Source organism: Lithobates pipiens, unplaced genomic scaffold (genome assembly GCF_037356315.1).
Source record: "Lithobates pipiens isolate NorthernLeopardFrog02 unplaced genomic scaffold, aLitPip1_a1.2 Scaffold_35, whole genome shotgun sequence".
NCBI lineage: Eukaryota > Metazoa > Chordata > Amphibia > Anura > Ranidae > Lithobates > Lithobates pipiens.
In genome coordinates this window covers 4,362,167-4,381,885 of record NW_027507811.1, presented here as the reverse complement: position 1 = coordinate 4,381,885, position 19,719 = coordinate 4,362,167, and the positions used below count along the sequence as shown (strand labels likewise).

The 19,719-nt window shown below is 48.6% G+C and overlaps 5 protein-coding genes across 7 annotated transcripts in view; 3 read left to right on the top strand and 2 right to left on the bottom strand.

The window, feature by feature from the left end:
• LOC143955596 (uncharacterized) overlaps positions 1-19,719 on the bottom strand; it is a 464,194-nt gene that overhangs the window by 201,185 nt on the left and 243,290 nt on the right. The window lies entirely within an intron of this gene.
• LOC143955715 (uncharacterized) overlaps positions 1-19,719 on the bottom strand; it is a 263,796-nt gene that overhangs the window by 12,750 nt on the left and 231,327 nt on the right. The gene's annotated exons all lie outside the window — the stretch shown is intronic.
• Positions 1-19,719, top strand: part of LOC143955521 (uncharacterized) — a 246,193-nt gene that overhangs the window by 162,870 nt on the left and 63,604 nt on the right. The window lies entirely within an intron of this gene.
• LOC143955341 (uncharacterized) overlaps positions 1-19,719 on the top strand; it is a 107,725-nt gene that overhangs the window by 83,033 nt on the left and 4,973 nt on the right. The gene's annotated exons all lie outside the window — the stretch shown is intronic.
• LOC143956025 (gastrula zinc finger protein XlCGF66.1-like) lies at positions 14,204-17,773 on the top strand. Its single transcript, XM_077466158.1, has 4 exons — positions 14,204-14,541; positions 16,786-16,900; positions 17,320-17,454; positions 17,543-17,773. The coding sequence occupies exons 2-4, from the start codon at positions 16,805-16,807 to the stop codon at positions 17,732-17,734; spliced, it is 423 nt and encodes a 140-aa protein (XP_077322284.1). The 5' UTR covers positions 14,204-14,541; positions 16,786-16,804; the 3' UTR covers positions 17,735-17,773.

Sequence of the window (19,719 nt, the reverse complement as noted above, 5' to 3'; positions counted from 1 at the left end):
TTAGTTCCCCCAGCACAGTCCTCTGTTTCATTTGCCATGTCTCCTGTAGTAGCTGCTACAAGCACTCCTCAGCTTGTTTCTGGGTTTTCTCTTTCACCCCAGCAGAGTGCATGCTGGGGACTGTAGTCTGCTCCCTGCTGAGACCAATGGTGCCATGTATCTCTGGGACTACATTTCCCATGATGCCCCTCTAGTTTCTTCTGATTGGCCCTCTGTGTTGGCCAATGGGGAGGGAAAACGACCAAACAGGAACGCCTTCTCTTCCCCTGCTGCCGACGTGAGAAGGGGAGGGGGAGCGAGGGGGGAATAGTGACAGCAGAAGCTTTCCCCACCGCGCGGACGCCCATGGCTGGAGGAGGGGAGCGGAACTGTCAGCGGGGCGCTGAGGCTGAGCTGTGTGTGAGAGAGACACACAGCACAGCCCATCCAGCTGCCAGTTCCGCAGGACACAGGCACGGCTGCATGGCGGTAGGCGAGTGTGTTACCCAAGATCAGGCCGCGGCTGCCGCTTACCTCCCGCTGTGCGGCTTGATCATCAACAGGCCACGGGCGGCCCCGGCCCACCGGGCAAATGCCCGGTCTGCCCTATGGTCAGTCCGGGCCTGCCCCTAGACATGAAGTGAGGAAGAAGAAGGTAACGATAAGCTCCAAATCTAACCAGCAGCTCCTTCGGGGGTTAGTGCTACATAAGGGACCACTACACTGATATAAGGGGGTCCTTCTCCCATTGGTCACCAATGTAAGGAACCACTTCACTGACCACTGATATAAGGGGGTCCTTCTCCTATTGGCCATTAATGTAAGGGACCGCTACACTGACCACTGATATAAGGAGGTCCTTCTCCCATTGGCTACCAATGTAAGGGACCGCTACACTGACCACTGATATAAGGAGGTCCTTCTCCCATTGGCTACCAATGTAAGGGACCACTACACTGACCACTGATATAAGGGGGTCCTTCTTCCATTGGTCCCCAATGTAAGGGACCACTACACTGACCACTGATATAAGGGGGTCCTTCTTCCATTGGTCCCCAATGTAAGGGACCGCTACACTGACCACTGATATAAGGAGGTCCTTCTTCCATTGGTCACTACCCCCACCATGTTTCCCATGTTCAGCTAATCACCTGCAGGAGTGGCACCGGCATGGCAGATGTTGAGGTGTAGAGGGGGAGGGAGATCAATGAAAATGTTTTTATAGGCTCTTGAGGTCTATTAAAGACAATCCGTCAGGACAATATCCTATCACATAGGGGGTTATTGGTTCCTTATGTGAAAACAATAAAGTTAAATGGAAAAAAGTGTACAAAATGTAAAGTGACAGGGCGTGGTCTGGAGAGGCAAGGCGTAGGGTGCTCTGACTGAGAGCTCCACTCAAACTTTTGAGTTCTCATGCCCGTTTTTTTCCTACCTTGCCTTTGTCTTACTGTCCCACCTGCTGGATGACACCCCCCCCCCCCCCAAGAAATCATTGGGAGTCGTTGGAAAGCTGGACAGATTCAGGCATTAGGAGCGTGAGGCGGGGGGAAGAAGATGCCGTCGCTTCATCTGTCGAGTCTGACCAGGCTGCTGGGGACAATGTCAAGGTCCTAGAAGTGATCTCCACCTGGCAAAGTACACTAACCTCTAAGATCGAGGAAAGTGGACATCTCGCTTATCCGCCAGGATCTTCAGAAATTGCGAGAGCAGGTCTGTGGTCCGGGCAATTGGTTGAAACCATTCGTCTGTATATGAATGACATGCTACTGTATCTGGCAGATACGGGCAACTCCCTATCAACAGCATTATGCCTCATCAAACATTTTGGGGAATTTTCCGGTTTACAAAATAACTGGGACAAGTCCTAAACCCTCCCCTTAGATCTTGGGGCTCCAAACGTTTACCAAACCCCTCCCCACTTGATACGTGCCAATCAGATCAAATATTTCGGTGTTCGGGTCAGTAGGTCCCTTAAAAACGATATCAAACTTAATGTGGAACCAAAACTCAGACCTGGTCCCGTCCAGGGCCGTCTTTAATATTGATTGGACCCTGGGCAAAAAACTTTTCTTGGGGCCCCCCCACCATGCTGTTTCGCTCTCTACCTGCTTTGAGACATACAATAAGCAGCTAGACTCAAAATCAGTTTACTGAATCAGATCAGGCAGCTATTGCGATTGGTTGCCAGAGGTTACAGTGTATCATTACCGCTCACTGACTGGTTGCCAGAGGTTACAGTGTATCATTACCGCTCACTGACTGGTTGCCAGAGGTTACAGTGTATCATTACCGCTCACTGACTGGTTGCCAGAGGTTACAGTGTATCATTACCGCTCACTGACTGGTTGCCAGAGGTTACAGTGTATCATTACCGCTCACTGACTGGTTGCCGGAGGTTACAGTGTATCATTACCACTCACTGACTGGTTGCCAGAGGTTACAGTGTATCATTACCGCTCACTGACTGGTTGCCAGAGGTTACAGTGTATCATTACCGCTCACCGACTGGTTGCCAGAGGTTACAGTGTATCATTACCGCTCACTGACTGGTTGCCAGAGGTTACAGTGTATCATTACCGCTCACTGACTGGTTGCCAGAGTTTACAGTGTATCATTACCGCTCACTGACTGGTTGCTAGAGGTTACAGAAGACATTACAGCTCACTGGTTAGTTGCTAGAGGTCACAGCACACGATTTCTGCTTGTTGATTGGTTGCTAGAGATTACTGTGGATATGAGCTCAGGGGGGCATGATATACATATGAATGTCGCCGACCGCTGCTATTTACATATGAATGCCACCACTATTTACATGTAAACACAGGGTCTGCAGGTGAGTCATCTGTACACAACGATAGGGCAGAGCTGGGCAGCATTAGTAGCAGCACTTCACACTGAGATATCGGGACACAGCACAGGACTAAAACCTCAAGCGTCGAGGGGAATTTAAACCAGGATATTTGGGAAGTATGAGGCAGCTGCTTTGGGCCCCACCACAAGGACTGGGCCCAGGGCAGCTGCCCTTTTTGCCCTGCCTTAAAAACGGCCCTGGTCCCGTCTTCCCCTACATACATTGCCTTAGCATGTCAGCCCATCTCTGGCCTGGTCATCCACCCTTTTCAGATCCTTTTGGGCAACACTTGAGACCCAGCTAGCTTGGGAGCTCCCAAGGGACTGGTCTATCTCCACTGTAAGATATGGGAATTGGCACTGTGCAGGATGAAGGCTCCTTCTACACGACCATACAGCCCATTGGGGTAACTCAGGTCTGTCAAAACTACTCACCATACCTGATTTAGAAGTGTGGATTGCTTGTGGGGTTATATAGCAATGAAAAGACACAACGGGAGATGGAAGAATGCTGCTCACCCCGAAAATACAACACAAGGGAGAACGGTTCCCCCAGAGTGGGCTTTTCATATTTTATACCTTTCCCAATTATTTACCAATAATGGTATTAGGTCGTTTCAGGAACTTAGGTCGGAGTGTAACTTACCCAACTCTATGTTCTTTCATTACCTCCACCTTCGTCACGCACTACGTGCCCAATTTGGAGACTCTGTCCCCAACTTAACCTTTCTCTACCCATTGCATATATTTATGGGCACGGACTCTAAAAAAAAACCTGACATCCATCTTTTATAGCAAACTTCTCCAACCACCGGCGAATGATTTAGCCTTCAATTTGAAAGCTCATTGGGAGGCAGACATGGGGGGGGAGCTGGAGGACGAGGAGTGGGAGGAAGTCCTGGCACCCTGTAAGCTAGTTTCCCCAAAGCATTTGACAGACCCACCCAGCTACTGTACATATACTACATAGAACCTATTTAAGTCCCATCTGCCTATATACAGTAGGTACCGACAGCACCATTTCACAGGTTGGACTTGATGGACTTGTGTCTTTTTTTTCGACCTCACCTACTATGTAACCATGTAACCATGATCCCTTCTGCCCTAGATGTGGGGACCCAAGTGGATCCTTCTATCACCTATTGGGGGTCATGCCTTATCATCCAGGGCTACTGGTCGCAGGTAGTTCAGTTCCTAAATGATCATATGGGCTCCCCTTTAACCCTATGCCCTAAAGAGTGCTTGCTGGGTTTGCTCCCCGATCAAGATAGTAATAGACATCATTTTCCTCTTTATGGCCACATTTCTGATAGCTAGGATGTGGCTTCAGGCCTCTCCGCCTACAGTTCGCGAATGGACGGTGGCCGTCAAGCTTTCCTTGCCTTATAAAAATATTTATTTAAACATAGGAGGCAGTTTTTGACAAGTCCTTTATTAAAAAAACTAAGATAAATAAAAGTCCCCCCCCCCCCCCCGTTGTAGATCCATCATCAATCACGATTCCCACCGCATACTCGGATGTGGTAAGATATCACTTTGTGAATGGAGCCCTATGAGCCTAGCCCAGAAGGAAGCCTTTGTCTCAACCTGAACAGGTGTATCTTAAGGACTTTTTGATTGCTTTACATCCCACTCCAAAGATCGGATCCTACAACCCACTTTCTAAAGGCCCGTACACACGGTCGGACTTTTTGACAACAAACATGCAAATGAGCTGTTTTGGAGCAACATCCGACCGTGTGTATGCTCCATCGGACAAACTTTTTTGGTTTTCATCGGACTTTTGTTGGCTGTGCGAACGGACAAACTTTCTGGCAACAAAAGTCAGATGGAGCAAAGTCCGACCGTGTGTATGCAAAAGCATCGGACTTTTGTACAAGGTACAAACACGCATGCTCAGCACCAATGCAAACGATCGAACTACAATACAGAAGTTGACCAAAGGTGGCGCTGGAGTCATTGAACGTCCCTCTGAAGCGGCGTCAGTACGTTGTGACGTCATTACGTTCGTGTTTGTTGTCAAAAAGTCCGATCGTGTGTATGCAATACAAACTTGTGGACCACGCCCTTTGTACAAAAGTCCACGGGAAAGTTGGTACAAAGTCCGATCGTGTGTATGGGGCTTTAGTCACAGTTTTATTCCGGGTGTCAGTTATGCGGCGTACACACGACCGGACTTTTTCGACGGACTAGGTCCGACTGACTTTTGGCGGAGTTCTGACGGACTTTTCCGAACGAACGGACTTGGCCGCACACAATCACACCAAAGTCCGACGGATTCGACCGTGATGTCGTACGACCGGACTAGAATAAGGAAGTTCTCAGCCAGTAGCCAATAGCTGCCCTCGCGTGTCGGGGTTTTCGTCCGTCGGACTAGCACACAGACAAACTGATTTTTTTTTCTACCGGACTCGAGTCCGTCGGGAAAAAGAATTGAAACATGTTTTAAATCTAAAGTCCATCTGATTTTTCGACCGCGGTCGAATTGTACGGCGGATCCGTTCCGTCGGACCCAGTCCGTCGGAAAGTCAGAGAGGCCACAGAGCAGCGGCCAAAGGCTGCTAAGCGCAGGGACGGCATGACAGTTGTTTGCATGCACTGTCGCCGCTTTAAAACAATACAGGTGGGCCGCTTTAAGAAGCCGGGTAGGCGGAGCCAGGGGGCGGAGCTAGCACGTTCGGCCGGGAAGCCGAGCGGAAGCTAGGCCACTTGGAGAGCGGAGGAGGAAGAGATTCCCACCCACCCTCCCCTGTGGTTGGTAGGATTTGGTTGTGAGGGGGTGTTGGCAGGGTGTGCTGGTTGTTTGGGGGGTCAGTTTAGAAGGGTAAGTGGTGCAGGTGGTAATTAGGTTGTACCCATCTATGGGGATGGGGATGGTTGGGGATGTACTTCCTGGTTACAAGGGGGTAACCGGAGGAGAAAAGGGGTAGGTCACTGCATTGGTTTGGGTTTAGCCTCCGAGACAGGGGATACCGTCTGGAGGTCAAGAGGTAAAATAGATGGTGCAGTGACCAGTAGGGTCCTTGATATGCTAAGGACCCATGTTCCAGTGTTAAAGGAAAAGTTAATAAGTTATTATTATTAAAAGTTATTTATTAAAAGTTTATATTTTATATTTATATATTTTGGTTAATAAATCAAGGCCTTTGGCCCTTTACTCCAAACGCAGTCTGGTCTGGTTTAATGGGGTGTGAGGGGGTTTGGAGGAAAGGGGGGTGATGGGGGGTATGTGGCAAAAGGTGGGGGGGTGGAAGTGTCAGACAATACAAATGTCATGGTCGTGTGTGTACGCGGCATTACATTGTCCGAATGTAATGTGGCATTGATGAGAGCCTGCCACTAAACACCATTAAGGGCCAGCTGTTGGCCCCTCCAATATTTCGAGAATGCTTGGCAACCCTTACTTGGGTCACGTGTCTCTGATAGGCATCAGTCCCGTTGTCCCGTGGCTCTATGTGTTATCAGATCTTCAGTATCCTTTCTTCAAACCATTGCCCGAGGTTCCTTCTACGACCCCAGCACAGAAGGCAACCTTCCTTGTTCCTGTTGTCTCAACCGGAGAAGGTATCTGAGTTGGTGGCCAATCAGCTTTCTTAGGCCTTTCTTAGACGCCGGTTTCTAAGCTGTCAAGTTAAATCTTTCAGGAGAGGTTGAACAACGTTCCGTGTACACGAAGCCTTATTCTTCTCAAGAACATGATTGATTTACAGCCCACCCGTCCTTCCATAGGTGGTGTCCACCTTTCACCTTCCTGAGGATACCACGTTACCCTCCATTTGTCTGTCTTCTTCTCACTGGAATGAAGTTGCTAAAAAAGTTAGTATAGTGGGTGTGTGTTATGCCGCGTACACACGTATCAGACTATCCGGCGGACTTAGTCTGGCCGACAAACCGCCGGACTGTCCACCGGACTTTCCGAACGAGCTACCTGCCCACACACGGTACTTTTGCGGCGGACTAGGTACGGTGGACTTAATCTGCCGGACTATCCACCATACCGCCGGACTATCCGCCGTACTTTTCAAATGAACGGACTCGCCCACACACACACACACGGAGTAAAGTCTGTTCATTTTGAGCACGGCTCCAGGTAGCCGGGACCAGCCCCCCAGGTCCATATCAGACCCTTATCGAGAGGACCTGCCCACACACGGGACTTTTCCGCCGTACTTTTGAAATGAACGGACTTGCCCACACACACAGAGGAAAGTCAGTTCATTTTGAACGTGGCTCCAGGTAGCCGGGACTAGCGAAGGAAGTCAATGTCGGCGGCGAGATTGACACGTAGCTGACCCTATCACTTGGTATGGACTTAAAGGGGAAGCCCTATGCCGAAAAAACGGTGTGGGGGTCCCCCCCCAGGTCCATATAAGACCCTTATCCGAGCACGCAACCCGGCCGGCCAGGAAAGGGGGTGTGGACGAGCGAGCGCCCCCCTCCTGAGCCATACCAGGCCCCCCCCCCACCCCAAAGCACCTTGTCCCCATCTTGGGTCTTCTGACTTCTGGGGTCTTGTCCCCCTCTTCGGGGTTCTTGTCCCCCCTCTTCGGGGGTCTTGTCCCCCTCTTTCGAGGGTCTTGTCCCCCCTCTTCGGTTCTTCTTGCCGGGCCACCGCGCCTTCTTCTAGCTCTTTTACTAGCTCTTTTACTAGCAGAGGAGCCCGGCTTTCTTCTTCGCCCCGCCGCCCTCTTCTTCTGACTTCTGGGGTCTTGTCCCCCTCTTCGGGGGTCTTGTCCCCCCTCTTCTGGGGTCTTGTCCCCCTCTTCGAGGGTCTTGTCCCCCCTCTTCGGTTCTTCTTGCCGGGCCACCGCGCCTTCTTCTAGCTCTTTTACTAGCTCTTTTACTAGCAGAGGAGCCCGGCTTTCTTCTTCGCCCCGCCGCCCTCTTCTTCTGACTTCTGGGGTCTTGTCCCCCTCTTCGGGGGTCTTGTCCCCCTCTTCGAGGGTCTTGTCCCCCCTCTTCGGTTCTTCTTGCCGGGCCACCGCGCCTTCTTCTAGCTCTTTTACAAGCGGTAGCCCGGTCTTCTGTCGCCACCTTCTGTTCTTCTGTTCTTGAGTCCGCCAGAATTTTCCACCGGATTGTTTGATCGTGTGTACGCGGCTTGAGTGTAGTGTTATGCCGCGTACACGCGATGGGATTTTCCGACGGGGAAATGTTGGATGTGAGTGTTAGAAAAGTTTTAAATGTTTATTGTGTGACTATTAGAAAAACAATATTCCTGAGACTGATTTGTGAAAAAGCTTACTTCTGAGCACATTATTGTATTAACTCATTGTATTGTTTTGTCCTAATTAACTCCATAGTAAGTAGGATGATTAGATTTAACTAAATATGATAGCCTAAGAATGCACGGAACATGTATAGCTTATAAAGTGCAAGCCTGTGCCATGACAACTTAATTTATGTTTTCCTAAGCCAATAGAAGCACAGAGATGTTATTCTTGTGGGATATGTGAGGGCGGAACACTTTCTTTTGTGGGGACTTTTTCTTCAGCTTTCGTGCTGTAAGCATGTCTCCCTGTTGTGGGCCACATCAGAAATAAATTTTCCTGCTTCTCAGAACACCTGATGTTTTTTTTACTGATCACAAGGGAATTTCCTAACAGTGAGCTTGTTGCCGGTAAGTCTGACCGCGTGTGTACGCTCCATCGGACAACTATTGTCAGACTTTCTGCTATCCAACAAATGTTGGATGGCAGGTTCTCAAATTTTCCGCGGACAAATGTCTGTTGTCGGATTTTTCCGGGGCGTGTGCACACAAGTCCGTCGGACAAAAGTCCAAAGTACAAACAAGCATGCTCGGAAGCGAGGAACGAGCCGGAAGCGCTCGGTCTTGTAAACTCGCGTTCGTAATGGAGAATTAACATTCGCGTAATGAAATCTGGAAACGCAGCGCACAATTCTCTTCTTCTTTAATGGGATAAAAGATACAACTATGTCGGGGTCCCTTGTCAATGTTACATTGTATTTTATAAAATGTAACCGCCGATTCCCAAACTGTCACTTGAAGTAAAACACACAGCCAAGTATTATTCTACACAATTGTTTTTATTGTGCGTTAAAAAAAGAAAGAAAAACAAATAAAATTAGACATGATATCCACCAATAGAACTTCACCCAAAAAATGTGTTCTATTCATCCAAAAATATAGAAAATATAACAAATCAGATCATTATTATTCTACCCAAAAAATAATGTCAAAGCAATGACTCCGAGGCCAATAATAAATAACACGTTTATCTTCTCCGATTCCGCAACATGGCTGGGGGGGGGGGGGGGGGGGGGGGCGAACGGCCGTCCAGGAACAAACTGAAAAGCGATAAATGAAAAACGATAAAAGAAAAGCGCGAATCAACACGCACCAAATTTCTACTAACACGAAATTAGCAGAAGGAACCCAAAGGGTGGCGATAAAGAGCTGAAAAACCACGTAGCACGTCACTACGTTGGTAATTGTTGGCCGACATTTGTGTGACTGTGTGTGTGCAAGACAAGTTTGAGCCAACCAAATCCTTCGGAAAAAATAACACGGTTTTGTTGTCGAAAAGTCATATTGTGTGTATGACGCTTTAGTGAAGTGTTAGTATAGTGTGTGTGTTAATGTAGTGTGTGTGTGTTAGTTTAGTGTGTTAGTATAGTGTAGTGTGTTAGTATAGTTTAGTGTGTTAGTATAGTGTAGTGTGTTAGTATAGTGTAGTGTGTTAGTATAGTATAGTGTAGTGTGTTAGTGTAGTGTGTGTGTGTTAGTTTAGTGTGTTAGTATAGTGTAGTGTGTTAGTATAGTGTAGTGTTAGTATAGTGTGTGTGCAGTGTAGGTGTCCACAGGCAAAGGTGGCCATGGTCAGTCCTCAGGCAGGGCATCATTTTCTCTGTTTAGTGATGCTGCCCGTGCTACCCAATCACACAATGCAGAGGAGGTGGTGGACTGGCGTACTAAACTATCCTCATCCTCCTCATCCTCCTCATCCTCCTCATCCTCCTCATCCTCCTCATCCTCCTCATCCTCTTCATCCTCCTCATCCTCTTCATCCTCCTCATCCTCCTCATCCTCTTCATCCTCCTCATCCTCCTCATCCTCTTCATCCTCCTCATCCTCCTCATCCTCTTCATCCTCCTCATCCTCTTCATCCTCCTCATCCTCTTCCTCCTCCTCATCCTCCTCATCCTCCTCATCCTCCTCATCATCTTCATCCTCCTCATCCTCCTCATCCTCCTCATCCTCTTCATCCTCCTCATCCTCCTCATCCTCCTCATCCTCCGACACCCAAGCAGAGACTAAAGCACAGGTCACTGCAGCTGCCAGAGAGACTTATTCTGCCACCTTGTCCACAGCTATTCCTGCCATAGCCCCAGCATCATGCATGGAGGAGTCAGCGGAGTTATTTAGACACAGTGTCAGCCACTTGCTCCTTGACGATACACAGCCATTGCTTGGTTCAGATGTTGGTTCTGAGGTGGAGGAACATGAGCCTACAGAGAGGGGAGAACACTGGTACACAAATTGGCAGTCATGTTCCCCCCAGCTTCAGCGTATTGCCAAGTTTTCTCCGGGGATGATGAGGCTGGAGGAGATGATGATGAGGATGAAGGATGATGATAATGATGAGGTCACTGACGTGACTTGGGTGCCGGATAGAGCAGAGGAGGAAAGTGAGGGTGAGAAACAACCCCAACAAGGCTCGATGTCCTCCAGAGGCCGCCATCGTGGAAGAGTAGAGAGCAGCCACCCTATTCCCTCATATTGTGGAGCTCTTCTCTCCTGGCCCACTTCCCACAGCTCCGCTGTCCGGGCCTTTTTTTAGCACATGTGCAGCTGAGCGCACTTTCGCGATTTGCAATCTCTGCTGCAAGCAGATCAAGCGTGGCAAAAACACCAACCATTTGGGCACCACTTGCTTGACAAGGCATTGAACCTCCCACCACTCAGCCAGTTGGCAAGAGCACCTAAAAAGCTACATACAAGGGACACAATTCTCCTCCCTCCTCACCTTATATGTCTACCCAACGCTATATCTCATGACCTCTCAGCAGCCTCCCCTGACAGGGATGATGGTGTAGAAGAGGATGTCACAGGTCCTTGCAACACGGCTGCCAGCAGCACACCACCAGCTGTAGAGTATAGCAGGCAAATTTCTCTGCCCCAGCTGCTTTCCCATCCACATGCCCAGCATCTAAATTCCAGCTTGTCCAAATTGCTGGCTTTACAACTCCTTCCTTTTCCTCTGGTGGATTCTGCCTCCTTTTCCGTGAATTTGCAGAATGTGCTGTACCACAATGGCAGGTTCCCAGTCGCCATTTCTTTTCACGCAAGGCCACTCCAGCTCTGTACCATCATGCAGAAGGCAGCGTTTTGGCATCGTTGGGCAAGGTATTCAGCCCGCAAGGTCCACCTTACTGCTGACTCGTGGTCCACCAAGCATGGTCGGGGATGATAAATTTTGTTCACAGCACACTGGGAAGGATGCGGGACATGGCTCAGTGCTGCAGCTTGCTCCATGGTGATGGGACATCTGTCATCTCCACCCTCTTCTCCTACCTCCATGCCCCTCTGTGCTGAAATGTCCTATGACCACCAGCACTCCCTAAGCGTTCAAGCTGATATTCAACAAGAAGGTGCCATGCAGTTCTTCAGCAGGTCTGTCTAGGGTACATGAGCCACACCAGAGCAGAGGTTCCTTCAGCTCTGCAGGGGCAGGCCCAGAGGCGGTTCACGCCATGCCAGCTTGAGCCAGGAATTGTGTTGTGTGCGATAATGGCACTAACCTCCTGCCCGCCCCTCGACAGGGAAAGTTGACACGTGTGCCATACCTGGCACGTGTCCTCAGTTTGGTGGTGCAGCGTTTCTTAAACAGGTACCCAGGGTAGGAAGATCTGCAACAGCAGACCAGAAGAGTCTGCTGCCAATTCGAGCGGTCCTACACAGCCAGTGCTCGGTTCAGCGGGAATTCCACCTGCCCGAAAACCGCCTGATTTGTGACATGCCCGCCAGGTGGAACAAAACTTCGGCACATGCAGCAGAAGGCCATCAATGAGTACCTGGGTGGGGATGGAACAACGACAGGCTCAGAAGAGCTCAGCTTTTTTCCCCATACCAATGGCTGCTGATAAAGGATGCATGCCACCATCAGAGGAGGCGATAAAGATGGTGAGCCGTGACATTGCATGCATCAGTGACACAATCCCTCTTGTGTTCCTGCTGGAGCATGCTTTGCGTGGCATTATGGACAGGGCACTCAAAGGCAGAGCAGCGGGAGGAAGAGGAGGACTTGCTTTACTTGCAACACCACAGCAGCTTTTTGAGGCATTGAAGCAGAGGAAGACATATGTCAAAACTTAAGAGATGGTTTCAGTCTCCAGAAACCTTGGAAGTAGTAGGTGGCAGATACTGTAGACCTCAGTGACCCTCGAGGACTCTGCTTTTCATGCCTCCGCAAACTTGTGGTGCACGGGCTCCCTTATACTTCAAAGCCTGCGAAAAGACCCGATAATTCGTGGCATCAAGGAGAAGGATCGTTATTGGTTGGCAAACCCTCCTTGATCACCGTTACAAGTGGAAAGTCTTGGAACTCATCCAGTCTCCACAGAGGAAGTAGAGGATGAAATATCTTGAGGACACCTTAAAAAAGGAGTTTATGTAACGCCTTTCCAGACTCTGGTAGGTTTCAGTCTAAGTAGAAAAGCTCGTTTTGAGGCTTCTGTTAGTCAAACGAGGAGCGATGGAGAAGGGGGCCGCCTCATTGATGCGTTTCAAAAATTTTTAGTCCTCGGCGCCCAGGGCTGTCAGCTTCCACATCCTATCGGGAGTGTCTACATCAAATGGTGGAAGATTATCTAGGGGTGAAAACAGATATGGAGAGCTTTCGTGTATGTAAGTGGTCAGTGTAGTAGTCCTTTACATTGGTTACCAATAGGAGAAGTATCCCCTTCTTTGAGTGGTCAGTGTAATGCTCCTTTACATTGTTGGCTAATGGGGAAGGGCCCCCTTATATGAGAGGTCAGTGTAGTGGCCCCTCACTGTGGTGACCAATGGGATGAAGGACTCTCATATTAGTGTTCAGTGTAGTGGTCCCTTATAGTGGTGACCAACAGGGTGAGGGACTCTCTTATATGCATGGTCAGTGTAGTGGTCCCTTATAGTGGTGACCAATAGGGTGAAAGACTCTCTTATATGCATGGTCAGTGTAGTGGTCCCTTATAGTGGTGACCAATAGGGTGAAGGACTCTCTTATATGAGTGGTCAGTGTAGTGGTCCCTTATAGTGGTGACCAATAGGGTGAAGGACTCTCTTATATGAGTGGTCAGTGTAGTGGTCCCTTATAGTGGTGACCAATAGGGTGAAGGACTCTCTTATATGCATGGTCAGTGTAGTGGTCCCTTATAGTGGTGACCAATGGGGTGAAGGACTCTCTTATATGAGTGGTCAGTGTAGTGGTCCCTTATAGTGGTGACCAATAGGGTGAAGGACTCTCTTATATGCATGGTCAGTGTAGTGGTCCCTTATAGTGGTGACCAATAGGGTGAAGGACTCTCTTATATGCATGGTCAGTGTAGTGGTCCCTTATAGTGGTGACCAATAGGGTGAAGGACTCTCTTATATGAGTGGTCAGTGTAGTGGTCCCTTATAGTGGTGACCAATAGGGTGAAGGACTCTCTTATATGAGTGGTCAGTGTAGTGGTCCCTTATAGTGGTGACCAATAGGGTGAAGGACTCTCTTATATGCATGGTCAGTGTAGTGGTCCCTTATAGTGGTGACCAATGGGGTGAAGGACTCTCTTATATGAGTGGTCAGTGTAGTGGTCCCTTATAGTGGTGACCAATAGGGTGAAGGACTCTCTTATATGCATGGTCAGTGTAGTGGTCCCTTATAGTGGTGACCAATAGGGTGAAGGACTCTCTTATATGCATGGTCAGTGTAGTGGTCCCTTATAGGGGTGACCAATAGGTTGAAGGACTCTCGTATATCAGTGTTCAGGGTAGTGGTCCCTTACAGTAATGATAAATAGAAGAAGGCCCCCCTTATATCGGTGGTCAGTGTAGTGGTTCTTTACAGTGCTGACCAATAGGAGAAGGACCCCCTTATATGAGAAATCGGTGTAGTGGTCCCTTACATCAGTGACCAATGGGAGAAGGACCCTCGTATATTACTGGTCATTGTAGTGGCCCCTTACATTGGTGGCTAATGCAGAAAGACCCCCTTACATCAGTGGTCAGTGTAGTTGTCCCTTACATTGGTGACCAATTGGAGAAGGATCCCCCTTATATCAGTGGGAGGAGGACTTTCTAACATCGTCAAGAGTGGAAAGACTGACCCCCTTACAGGTCATTGATGTCAGTTGTTACTGAGAGACAGAAACTGTTCATTACTCAGGGAACCCCTAGAGACCTTTGGAGGAACCCTGGCTGGGAAAGGCTGGACTAGGCAGTAATATATTTCTCTCCCCCTTGGTGGGAGTGGAGATGACCCCCATCTATAAGGATATACAGTACATACACACAAAGCACAAGGCCGTGTTCACACTACGAGACGTTTCTCGGGGCTGCAGTTCCTCTGAGCTCCACAAGGTGGTGATCTTCTCATGTCTACCATAGAGACAGGAAGTCTCTATGGAAGACAGGAAGTGATGTCAGGTACAGACAGGAAGTTCCGGGTGAGAGGTGAGTCTGGAGGAAGTATAGAGGAGGCGTTGCAGAAATTGGCAGCAGAGGAGGTAATAAGATCTAATTTTTTATTTACACCCAGTAACCCCCCCCGTCATGTCCGTCCTCTTCCTCCATAGTCACTGTGACGTCTTTTATCTCCAGCAGATGATGATACACACGTATATAGTGTGGAGACCTAGATTAAACCCTTCGGGGGCAGAACATTTCCCCAATTACGGGGCCGGAACATTCCCCTCATATTGGAGATTTGTCACCTAATACGGAGGGATGAGGTTCGGATTCGGGTTGTACTGAAATCAACACTTTTGCACTCTTCCTCCAAAGATACCAACCCCTCCCCCGCGCCTGACTACCTCCGCCATGTACCCCGGGCTCCTCTGCCCCTCCTGCAGGCCCGGGACCAGCATGGCGGATGGAGCGGAGGGTGATCAGTTCTCGGATCTCCTCTCCGGTGAATGAACCCAGAAGAGAGGAGTATTTCATCACTTCCAGGCTCCGAGCCGTCGTTCCCCGGTCACTGTGGTCGGGGAAGCCGATCCCGATCTGTACTTCATCAGCTCCACTGGGGTCCATAGGTCATGTTAGGGGGTCTAATAGACCTCTGATGTCTCCTTAACCACTTGTCTACCGGGGTCTCTCACCCCATTCCTGCCCAGACCAATTTTCGGCGCTGTTACAGTTTGATTGACAATTGCGCGGTAGTGCAACACTGTACCCATATGACATTTTTATCACTTTATCACTCGAATAGAGCTTTCTTCTGGTGGTATTTAATCAGCACTGAGGGGTTTTTACAAATGAAAAAAAATGAACATTTTGAAAAACATTTTTTCTTTTCATATTTTGTTATAAAATGTTCCTCCCTCACTGATGGGCACTTGTAGGCTGCACTGGGGAGGAGACACTGATGAGGAAGCACTGCTAGGCAATGATGAGGAGGCACTGATGGACACTGATGAGGAGGCAATGATGAGGAGGTACTGATGGGCACTGGTGAGGAGGAACTGATGGGCACTGGTGAGGAGGCAATGCTGGACACTGATGAGGAGGCACTGATGAGGAGGCACTGATGGGCAAAGATGAGATGGCACTGATGAGGAGGCACTGGTGAGTGGGCACTGATGAGGAGGCACTGGTGAGTGGGCACTGATGAGGAGGCACTGGTGAGGAGACACTGATGAGGAGGCACTGGGGAGGAGACACTGATGAGGAAGCACTGATAGGCAATGATGAGGAGGAACTGATGGACACTGATGAGGAGGCACTGATGGGCACTGATGAGGAGGTACTGATGGGCACTGGTGAGGAGGAACTGATGGGCACTGGTGAGGAGGCAATGCTGGGCACTGATGAGGAGGCACTGATGAGGAGGCACTGATGGGCAAAGATGAGACGGCACTGAGTGGCACTGATGAGGAGGCACTGGTGAGTGGGCACTGATGAGGAGGCACTGATAGGCAATGATGAGGAGACACTAATGGGCACTGATGAGGAGGCACTGATGGGCAGTGGTAAGGAGACACTGATGGGCAATGATGAGGAGGCACTCACTGATGGGCAATGATGAGGAGGCACTCACTGATGGGCAATGATGAGGAGGCACTCACTGATGGGCAATGATGAGGAGGCACGAATAGGCAGCACTGGTGAGAACTGTTGAGACTGTACTGACAATCAGGACACATCTCCCCGAGCAGCAACTCTGCCTCTCATATGAGGTCTCTGTCTTTGTAGTATATTGGTGAAGGTGAATGGACAGCCCAGTTATTTTTTTTATGGGGGGGAGGGGGGAGGGGTGTTTTTAGTACTTTCTACCGCACAGCAAGGTGATGGCGGGCTGCGTACAAATGGAGCTCCAATAACATTTCAACAACCTGCGTATGCGGCACACCCTTTGGTTGCATTTATTCCCTCTAGTGTTCTCCAGAATTGTTACATCCTATGTCTTGTTGCAAAGATATAACTCTGTGTATTTCCTGTGCTCCTCAGCTCCATCTAGTGCCCCCCCCCCCCCCCCCCATGTGGTAATTCACTACTGCCCTTAATAAAATGACATTCGTTAAGGGAAAAAGTGCTCGTATTCGCACAATTGGCACACAGTGAATGCTCATGCAGATTTGCTGGACGAATGATTATGCAAATTTTTTTTTTTTTAGAACTAGACCCCCTAAGCAAACCCGATCTACCTCTTCCAATTCACACTGGGGGGGCAGCCGGCATATTAACCCCTTATATCCCCATCCCAACATTGTACAACCAATACAGTCCAAATAATTCTCCACTGTCTACAGAGAAACACGCAGAGATCACATGACCACACCACTGAGGATGGAGGAGGACCGGAGTCACATGACTGAGAAGATACTAAACCTCACCCTGGAGATCATCTACCTGCTGACCGGAGAGGTGAGGAGGATTCTGGGAGGTCACATGACATCACTCTTATCTCTATTAATAAAACACAGACCTGACCGGAGAGGTGAGGAGGATTCTGGGAAGTCACATGACATCACTCTTATCTCTATTAATAAAACACAGACCTGACCGGAGAGGTGAGGAGGATTCTGGGAGGTCACATGACATCACTCTTATCTCTATTAATAAAACACAGACCTGACCGGAGAGGTGAGGAGGATTCTGGGAGGTCACATGACATCACCCTTATCTCTATTAATAAAACACAGACCTGACCGGAGAGGTGAGGAGGATTCTGGGAGGTCACATGACATCACTCTTATCTCTATTAATAAAACACAGACCTGACCGGAGAGGTGAGGAGGATTCTGGGATTCTAACATGATATTCCTATTGGTTCCCCAATACAGAGATTTCCTCTTGTGAAGTCCGGTGATCATATGACCATCACAGTGCCTCCATGTGACTCCCTAAAACCTGAGAGACACAACATGGAGAAGATTCTAGAAGTCACCAAGAAGATGATGGAGCTGCTGACAGGAGAGGTGAGGAGGATTCTGGGAATTCTGGGACATTATCCAGTAACAGACAAGGGATGTGTCTGGATGGTGACTGTATCATTGTGTGTGTCAGGTTCCTATAAGGTGTCAGGATGTCACTGTCTATTTCTCCATGGAGGAGTGGGAGTATTTAGAAGGACACAAGGATCTCTACAAGGACGTCATGATGGACAATCAGCCGCCCCTCACATCACCGGGTAAGAGGAGACTTTATTGTAAAGGAGAGAGCAGTACGGAGGCTCCACCTAGATCCCCCATCATCTGATAAACACATAGAAACAATGTATTCAGTCAGTGTGTGTGTTTCCTACAGATGGATCCAGTAATGGGAACCCCCCAGAGAGATGTCCCCGTCCTCTGTATTCCCGGGATTCCACACAGGGAGGTCACACCATCCCCCACCATCATCAGGTAGATGAGGAACAATCATTGGTGGTTAACATTTCTACACAAGCTTGTTTGCTACAATGTTTTTCTTTTTTTAATTTTATATTCAGAGTGGAAACCTCGAGGATTATATTATTGTTGTAAAAGAAGAGTATAAAGAGGAGGATGAGGAGTATGGAGTGATGGAGGAGTTTTCAGAAGGACACAAGGATATGATGGAGCCACCAAATACCAGGAACCCACCAGAGAGATGTCCCCGTCCTCTGTATTCCCGGGATTCCACACAGGAAGGTCACACCATCCCCCACTGTTACAAGGTTGGTGGGATGTAGCATCTAGAACATGGATTGGTGGAGATGATGTGTATTCTTTCTATGTGATGTCACAGTAATAAATCTTCTATCTTACAGATGATTTTCTCTCTCATTTTCTTGGTTTAGAGTGGAGATCCAATGGATATAGAATTTGAGGTGAAATCAGAAGAAGAAGAGAGGTATGTGAGGGATGATCAGCAGTCTATGGAGGAGGATGGAATAACGGGGACATTTATAGAGGAGGACACTCCTACAGAGATCAGCACAGGTGGGTCATTAACACTAAATCCATTCCTCCACCCATACTGCTCACTGATTGGTCCAGAGTAGGGCGGGGGCTGGGTGATATCAGCCTGTAATCCCCTGGTCACTTTCCTGAGCTGTGTTCCCCGTCCTGTATTCCTGGATTTCTCTCCGATAATCTTCCTTCTCTGTGCTGCCGACACAATTTATGTCTCTAGACTGGATTTATGGAGATTCTGGGGATCAGCTGGCAGCACAATGTTGACTTTCACCATAGACATTACTAGACCTAGACACCTGGGGTATGTACCTTGAGTCTTTTCCCCCATGCCCGGGTCTAGTAAGATCTCAGACAGAACAATCCCCCCGGGGTTACTTGCTCTGTTATTTGCTGGCTGTGCCGGGTGGAGGGATATGTCTGTATAGTCTCAGACCCAAGTCACCCTCCTGATTCCTGCACTATGCAGTGCCTTGAAAAAGTATTCACACCCCTTGAAATTTCCCACATTTTTTCATGTTACAACCAAAAACGTAAATATATTTTATTGGGATTTTATGTGATAGAGCAACACAAAGTGTCGCATAATTGTGAAGTGGAAGGAAAATGATAAATTATACAAATAAATATGTGAAAAGTGTAGGGGGGGCATTTGTATGGCGTCTCCTTTACTCTGATACCCCTAACTAAAATCTAGTGGAACCAATTGCCTTCAGAAGTCACCTAATTAGTAAATAGAGTCCGCCTGTGTGTCATTTAATCTCAGTATAAATACAGCTGTTTTGTGGAGCCCTCAGAGGTGTGTTAGAGAACCTTAGTGAACAAACAGCATCATGAAGGCCAAGGAACACACCAGACAGGTCAGGGATGAAGTTGTGGAGAAGTATAAAGCAGGGTTTGGTTATAATAAAATCTCCCAAGCTTTGATCATCTCACGGAGTTCTGTTCAATCCATCATCGGAAAATGGAAAGAGTATGGCACAACCGCAAACCTACCAAGACATGGCCGTCCACCTAAACTGACCAGGCCGGGCAAGGAGAGCATTCATCAGAGAAGAGCCAAGAGGCCCATGGTAACTCTGGAGGAGCTGCAGAGATCCACAGCTCAGGGGGGAGAATCTGTCCACAGGACAACTATTAGTCGTCTCTCCACAAATCTGCCCTTTATGGAAGAGTGACAAGAAGAAAGACATTGGAGAAAGAAAGTCATAAGAAGTCCTGTTTGTAGTTTGTGAGAAGCCATGTGGGGGAGGGGGCAGCAAACATGTGGAAGAAGGTGATCTGGTCAGAGGAGACCAAAATTCAACT

Coding starts and splice junctions, on each gene's coding strand:
- LOC143956025 (XM_077466158.1), top strand. CDS start 16,805: ATGACCACACCACTGAGGATGGAGGAGGACCGGAGTCACATGACTGAG. Junction 16,901..17,319: donor TCTACCTGCTGACCGGAGAG/GTGAGGAGGATT, acceptor TCCCCAATACAG/AGATTTCCTCTTGTGAAGTC. Junction 17,455..17,542: donor TGGAGCTGCTGACAGGAGAG/GTGAGGAGGATT, acceptor TGTGTGTGTCAG/GTTCCTATAAGGTGTCAGGA.